At 37.4% G+C, this 8,044-nt stretch overlaps 1 protein-coding gene across 8 annotated transcripts in view; it reads left to right on the top strand.

The window, feature by feature from the left end:
• The window catches only part of LOC122528986, a 70,632-nt gene extending 64,727 nt beyond the window's left edge, over nucleotides 1-5,905 (top strand). For 6 of the 8 annotated variants that reach the window (XM_043654683.1, XM_043654684.1, XM_043654686.1 and 3 more), the window contains 2 exons: nucleotides 609-728; nucleotides 4,899-5,905. In XM_043654683.1, the coding sequence (XP_043510618.1) occupies nucleotides 609-728; nucleotides 4,899-5,115 (337 nt within the window). In that variant the 3' untranslated portion in view covers nucleotides 5,116-5,905. Of the gene's footprint in view, nucleotides 1-608; nucleotides 729-4,085; nucleotides 4,301-4,898 lie in introns of those variants that run through there. The other 2 variants (XM_043654691.1, XM_043654690.1) reach the window with 2 other exon arrangements.
• The last annotated feature ends 2,139 nt before the right edge of the window (nucleotides 5,906-8,044 follow it).

Genomic DNA, 8,044 nt, shown 5'->3' with positions numbered 1-8,044 from the left:
AAAAAAAAAAAAAAAAAAAAAAATGGAACCTGAATACAAATTCGTTTCTTCTATCAACTATTACAGTTACTACAAATAAGTATTCTGCTTCAGAAGTTTTGTATCAGATTTTTTCCATCTCCCCTCAAAACAAAACAAAACAAAACAAAAGAAGGAAAAAAAAATGCAGACGAACATCCGCCGACAATATTCGTTCAACAGAATTGAACGAAACAATTTTTTAAATCAAACGACTCGATCTGAAAATTATTTTCGTCACGGAGGGCGCGGAGAGCGGGGAGAGCAACTATTACTTCGCGAGCCGGAACCACCAATTTGCACGAATAAAACGGGATCGTTAGACAACGGCGCGAGCGCGAGGAAATAATGCAGGAAGGGAAGAGATTGAAAATTTTTAACAGCAGGAATAATTGCTACCGTAGCTCCTGTGGGAAATCAGCGGCTCTGGCGAGTTTTTGCCCGTTGTCAGCGATGAAACGCTACGTGTCGTTCGTGGACGAAAAAAAAGAAAAAAAAGAAACTGGGGAAAGGGCGGAGAAAAAAAAAAAGCAGACAGACGTTTTCGATCGAATTGCGAAAAAAAGAGAGGATTGCTGTGAACGTTTCAGGGATTCTCCGGTGACGTCCTCGTCGTCGTTCATTGGCCGACGTTTCGGTGGATGGCGGGCCGGCGGAAGCCACGAATACGTTCGGTGTCCTGTGCGACAGCCAGCTTCCATGGACGAGCGGTAAGGAATCTTTCTTTCCCCTTACGTTTCTCGTTGCAAATGTTATTAAACGATAGCGACGTAGCGATCTTTTTGGACTGGCACCTTAAAATCTTCTTCATCGTAAATATTTAGTAATCGAATAATAATAATAAGAAATTAATAATTCAACACGAACCGGAACTTTCTATTGGTTTCGCGTTTTGTTAGAAAGTTTAAAAGCACAGGCGAATCTCGAACATGCGTGAAAAAGTAAATTGTTCGGTGAAACAGCGTTCACTAACGAAAGTGTTTTCTCATTTGTTTCATTTGTATTTAAGGTGGTGTTCTAGTGTGAACTTTTGAAAAAAAATTTGATTTTTTTCTTTTCCTGTTTTTTGCATATTCTTAAGGGCATAGTTTCAAAAATAAATCTCTGTAACTTTACATGTAGAATTCTAGAATTAATTCTAAAATTAAGTTTGAAGCGACGACGCAATACTAAACTTTAAAGGTATTTCTCTGGAAGCTATGTTTTTCAAAACGTTGGTGTCAGCCAAGAAATTTTATTTTTTATATTTTTTTTTTTTTTTTAGGCTTTCCGAGTTTTAACAGAAACATGCAAAAATCGATAATCGAACTTCAAAGTGTCTCCACGTTTTCAATCATCGACTTTTTTTCTTTTGTTTCGTTACCTGCTATAGCCAAACTCATACTAATTAAAGGAATCATTCATGGACACCGTGAGACGATCTTTTCTAACGACTACGTTCGAGAGTAGCACTACGCAGTGCCACTAGTTCTACCTTTTTTTCGTCCCGAAAAATTTTTGAAACGTCGTTGAAATACGTACAAATAAACCTTGTCGATTTGACCGCAAAAGGTATAACAGTGTCTTTGCAAAAAAGTTCCCTAACAAAGTTAGACGAAACACGCACTTTCGCACTAGAATTTGCCACCTTAATTTTACAAGATCTCGCATTGATGAGAGTGCATAGATCGGGAAAGGCGGAGGAGAGTGAAATTTTCGCGCTTCGTTAGCGAGAAGCTCGATACTCGATATTCGTTTTCTAAATTTGACGTTCAAGTGCAACGGGAACGAAATGCATTCACCTATGAACTCGCGTAAGAAATACGACGGTATTTTTATCTGCGGCCTGTAACCCACTCGATACCATCCAACAAGCGATAAATATACGCGTCGTCGCAATTGACGTCGCCCCATCCTGCAAATACCTCTCACCCCCTTAAAGACCATCCTCGAAACTTGGTCACACGCCAAGTTAACATTCAGGGTCGCATTAAGATATAACACGCTGCCGACTATTTATCGTCTGTCGAGCACGCGCGGCATCAATAAAAAATGCAATTTCGGTCGTGGCTGATAAGAAACTTCGCCAATAAATATCCATCATCGCGATTTCCATTTACTTGGGAAGAGGGGACGAGGCGTAGCTTCGTAGCCTGTGTACAAATGTGTTGCAGAACTACGTTCGTCAGATCGCGAATGTTCATTTATTCGAACACGCGAGAGAGGAACAGGACAGTTTTTTGACAGGCTTAAAAATTACGAATACCTTGGAGGTGTAAAGTAAAGAAAAGAGTACATATTTATATTATATTAGAGTATGTATTAGAGTAAAGGAAGAGAAAGTAAAAAAAGAGTACGTATTTATACGTAAGAGTATATGTTATACATTGAAAAAGAAAAAATGGTGGGCTGTTGTTTAACTTTTCCTTTTGCATAACTTTTTTTTTTTACATTGTCTATCATGGTGTGCGTGATTCTAAACAGAATTAGCTGCAACAAAAGGACAAAGAACGTTCAAAAGTGAACAATATCCTCTAGGGTTTGACGATCCAACGATTTTGATTTTTGTGAAAATTATGAAAATTAGCTTTTGGTTTTAATGTATCGAATTTATGCCAAACATCTCTACGTTTTCTTTGTATTTCTTTTATATTTTTCGTAATTGTTGAAAATTGAAGAATGTTCGATCGTCGATCCCTAGTAAATGTTACGCTAAAGATACGCACCAAGTTTCACAGTAATCGGTTGGTTGGATCCCGAGATATCTTGCACGCCGTTTCTAAAAACCTAGTTTCGAGAAAAACGCGTTTCAAGTTTTCAGAACGTCATTTTTCATATGTATCCTTTACTTACTTCTTTTTACTTGTATATCGCGGCTCACAGTTCTTACAATTCACAATTAAANTTGAATCCAAGTCCCCTAATATTCGATTCACCAAAAATAATATTTGAATCACACGATCTACACTTTGTAATACTGCTTAAAATTGTAAACGGTGATACAAATTCAATTATTCCGTATTCGCGGAATTTATTATTATACCCGAAAGTAAGTCGTTTTAAAGACTAGCACCTTCTGTATCTTATTTCTAGGACTTCGAACTACCATTTAAAACAAAAATCGATTTTTTTGAAAATTTCAAACTGTCCTGACCTCATAATATTTGTCGCGATCGTCGAAATGATTAATTCATAATTCTCGTTAGATTTCTTACAGATGCAAGACAGTATATTTTAAATGATTTTTTTATAAAATATATAAATAAAAGTTATTCTTGTGTATTCTGTTGTATTTTACAGTTTTTCTGTTTTCTTTTTCACTTGAACATTTCTGACGAGCGTTCCGATGATTTGATCGTTGATCGTAGCTTTGGTGTTAAACAGAATTGTACGCCACTTGATACCATAAAGCTATTTATGCCAAAAAGAACTGTTAATTGTTCTATTTTTCAAGAGCAGTTTATATTTCTGTTAAATTTGAAAGTTATTTTGAAAAGTGTCGACTTCGATAACGCGCGGCGTTTCTTAACGTGCGTCCTAACAGCGACTTTATGATTCTATTTTATGCCTATGTCTATTTTACGTAATTCTCGTACTTAATTTTCACCAACGCTTGATTTATCATAGTTGTAGCATCAGTGTGAGTCTAAATAATCGAACGATAAAACAGTTAACATTATTCGAAGTATACAACATCGCGCAATATAGACATCTACGCGTCCTATGGAACCATAAAGTCGCTGTTAGCACGCACGCGTCCGCAGCGTTGAATGATTCGGAAACTTTTTCAAAAGAACCATTAGGTTGCGCGCTGTGGTTTTTTTTTTGGAAAAATTTTACCGTTCGTGATAAGTAGGAAACAATGCAAGAAAAAGAAAATTTTTTTGACCTTGAAATTCAAGATCAATTCTTAACATATATTTTTGTGAAATCGAAGATGTAGAATTCATCGGACAGACTTTTCTTTCCCACCTTGTATACTGATCTAGTAACTTCCTTGTGTAAAGAACCATTGTGTTGAACACCCTTTTCGTAAGTAGACCCTCCCTTTCAAATATTCTGACGGAAAACAAATCTGATGCTTTCAGATCGGGCGATGTTCACAATGGAAATTGAATGCACCAATGCAATAATTTGGAAGCGACGTTCGTTGTCTAATTGATAAGTGGACGTCCTCCAGAAGGAATTCAGTACAACCTCGTGATATTCACGCTAAAGGATTTCCATAAGCTAATGGCTTTTTGGCATAAATAGCTAGAAACTGTTGAAGAGCGCATGGTCGTGATTCCTTTTCCCTCTTTTCTTTCTCCAAAAAAAAAAAAAATGTTTTTACATTTCACGTGTATCACCTCACGTTCGGCTATTTTGTTGAAAATTGTGCGACATGGGTCTAAATTAAGTTCGAATTGAAGTCAAATTGAATCAAAATAATCAGACTGCGGATTTTCACGCGAAATCGTATTTTTCGGAAGTGTGATAAGTAAAGAAAAAAGAATCGAACCCAGATAGAAACAAAAACGTGTCGTGAAAAGTACTTTGTACTGCGAATATTTCATACATTTTTTTTTTTTTCTTTTTTTTTTTTTGTTTCACATCACGTGCAAAAGCTAGAGCCTAGATAGAAAATTTGTCTTTGCGTGCAGCGTTGTGAAAAGCAACTGTACTTATGAATAGTTTTACACGTATTACCATATCAATTCTGCACCTTTGGATTTTCCCTTCGGATGCATAAAAGTCCGCAGTCTGGAAATAATTCGTAGAGATAAGATAGCCGAAACGATCGATCGTCCCGTCATCATTTCGATGGGGAATTCGTCCAAATTCCGAGCGTATTTTCGGCCCTAGCTCCAGAAACGAATCGTTCGATCGACTAAGTCCACGTTGTTGGGTGAAATCCGCAGGTGTTATCGGCGATCCGGCGATACCGACGCCCGCCTGCCCCCGCGCTATCATCATCATCATCGGCGTACCGGTATCGAACGGCACTCGAAGAGCTGCGACTACACGAGACGCACGCCGGAGTCGAGCATCGAGGTGCAACACTTCGGCCTGCCTATACTCAGCGTCAGCGAGCCCAGCCCACCGGACGAGAACGACCGGGTGGACGATTATTTGTAGGACTTGCTTGCCGAGGACTTCTTCAAGGAGCTCCTCGTATGATCCTGCAAACTCAGGCTCGCAACTGCAACCGGCCCCGTTACTTCGTGTGATTTGGAAAAAAGGAAAAAAAAAAAAAGAGGAAAAAGAAATTCGGATCGTGGTGATCCCCGACACGCGTAGAAAGGTAATGACAAACGAACAGACGAATTTTCTCTTTAAGTCGCACGAGAGAGATAATGTTCGCGAAACGTTCTTGAATTTCTTGAATTTATTCAATTGTATCGATGGCGAATACACCCTCGCCGATGAACGAAATTCCGTTTCATTGACGCTAGAACTGACCGACGACGAGGATATATATATATATATATATATAAATTTGTAAAGCCTCGATGAGGAGGAGAAAAGTTTACAAAGACGTCAGGCTTCGTTTGTACGTCACGAAGAATATCTAAACGTGCAAACGTGTATTGTAAATTGACGAAGTTCCCACGAGAGAGGTCGCGAGTCGGTCGTGTCGGCCATCTTGATGGTTCTAGTGTTAACGGGGCAAGTTCGCAACGAGAAGTCGAATTTCACGATAGATCGCGCAAATCGAAACGTACTTCACGATACGTTCACAGCTCTTAATTACGAAATGAAAGAAACGAGCGATGAACGTTTCGTGCAAATTGATGAAACTTCTACGAGAAATTGCGAACTGGTCGTGTCGGCCATCTTGGTGGTTCTAATGTTAACGGGGCAAGTTCAAACCGGAATCTTCGAGGCGAGAAGTCGAATTTCACAAGAAGCTCTCTTAATTGAACTTGAGAAAATAGAAAAGAAGGGGGGATGGGAAGGGAAAGAAAGTTTCTTAGAGTGTACATATTCATGAACTGTCGTTCTGCCGCTAAAATCTCGAGACAAAGTTCTCGATCACGGTGTGGGTAAATTCGAAGGGTTCCGCGAGGCCATGCCATTCGATCGCCGCCGATAATATTCAAATCTTGCAGTTTTAACATGCAAACTCAAAGCGGAACGGTGGACCGCGAAGCGCTTATCGATCGCTATCCGTGATGCGGCTTTCCGCTTTGCACGTATAAAAAACTAAATATTAATAAATACGACAAACATTTAATTTCTAAATTTATTAAGAAATTAAATATTTGTCGTATTTATTAATATTTAGTTTTTTTTAAATAAATTTAATTTATAATATAATAATAATTAATTAAATATAATATTATATTATTATTATATTATAATATTATATTTTTAAATAAATTTAATATAATAATAATTAATTAAATATATTATATTATTTATTTTATTATTATTATTATTATATTATATTGTTATTTATATTATTATATTATAATGTTATACGATTTATTTTTTTATTATATTATATAAAAAAATTTATGGGACAAACTACAAATTTATTTATATAATATTATAACTTTATCTTTCAAATTATGATTTTTAGTATTAATCAACAGTAGTAAAAATTATATAATTTATTAATTCTTTTTTAAAGATTATTATTTTGGTAATAATTTTTCATGGTATCGGGAGGGGAATAAAATTTCATCGTGCACATATCCAATTACCCTCGGACTGGCGCGTTCTTTATCTGATTTTGCGCGATCTCGATTGAAATTTTCGCGAATACGAAAGGAAGATCGATGAAAAAAGATTCTTCGAGGTTCTACGAGCATTGCCGAGCTAGATTCCGTTTTGAACCGTACGAGAGTCATTCAGAGTCAGTCGCTGATTTTTGAAAGTCGGGTCACGAGCACGAAATCACCACGGGAGCGGCGAGATCGAAAATGACGCAAAACATTCGAGATTCCGAGGAGATCGTGTAGGAGTAAAACGTGACGATTCGGATTTTCGATCGTTTCTGAATCGTACGAGTCACACACACACACACACAGTTGGAAATCGATTGCAAAGCAATTACGAGAGAGAGTGGAGGCGGAATCGAGAAAAAACTTTCAGATCGATAAAATATCAATTGCGTAGACGGACGATTATTCCGCGGCGTTTCATCGTAACGTCGTAAGAAAAAAAACTCTCTCCGTTTCCCTGTTTCGACGAATCCTTTGTCCCTGATCATTTTTCAATGTTGAATTCGTATCCGAGATAAATCGATATAATCACTCCCAGATATTCCAGTTACTATATGATGTAATAGATGTTTCGTGTGACGTGTATCAATGTGGCCTGGCCGTATCGGCATTTGTAATCTGCCTACTTTCCTTTTCATACTTTCGTGCGGCCTTGTTAACCAAAGGCAATCGATGCGAAACGATTCGGAGCACGGTGCAACGTACCAAAACAGTGTTACACACACTTGCCGAGCATTCTCCTTTTTACGCAAAGGATTCGCGTTTCTCGATCGATCGGCGAACGAAAAACTTGAGGTAACTGTGTTATAACTGCGTTTTAATCTTTGACAATTGTTTGCCTGTAGTTTACGATAGTAAGTCGGTTTTTAAACGAGTACGAAGATATTTATCAAACGGTTATGGTTAAAAAAAAAAAAAAAGAAGAAGAAACATTGAGAGAAACTGGCGTGTTCCTTCAGTTTCTTTCCGCGAAACGAAATTTTCAATTTTTCGCATGGCTAAACACGACTGGAGCAAAGATTTTACATATCCGAGTAATAAACGCGCGTTTCCAAATTGAAACTCTCTCTCCGAGTATAAAATATGTATGCACATGTCATTGTGATAAAAGCCGGAGCGTAGAGCAAGATACTTTAGAGTTTACGCTCATTGCAGTTGGTCGTGAATTCTTGAATTCCTGTAGTTCTAAGAGGACCTTATTTTCATCAGTGTTCGAAAGATAAGCGGGGAAAAAGACGAAGAAGAAGAAGAAGAAGGGGAAGAAGAGACCGACCAGAGTCAATATTACACATATGTTCTATTAAAAAAAAAAAAAAAAAAAAAAAAAAAAAAAAAAA

This window comes from Frieseomelitta varia, unplaced genomic scaffold, assembly GCF_011392965.1.
Source record: "Frieseomelitta varia isolate USP_RPSP 00005682 unplaced genomic scaffold, Fvar_1.2 scaffold_274, whole genome shotgun sequence".
In the NCBI taxonomy this organism is placed as follows: Eukaryota; Metazoa; Arthropoda; class Insecta; order Hymenoptera; family Apidae; genus Frieseomelitta; species Frieseomelitta varia.
This window is presented reverse-complemented; position numbering and strand designations above follow the sequence as displayed.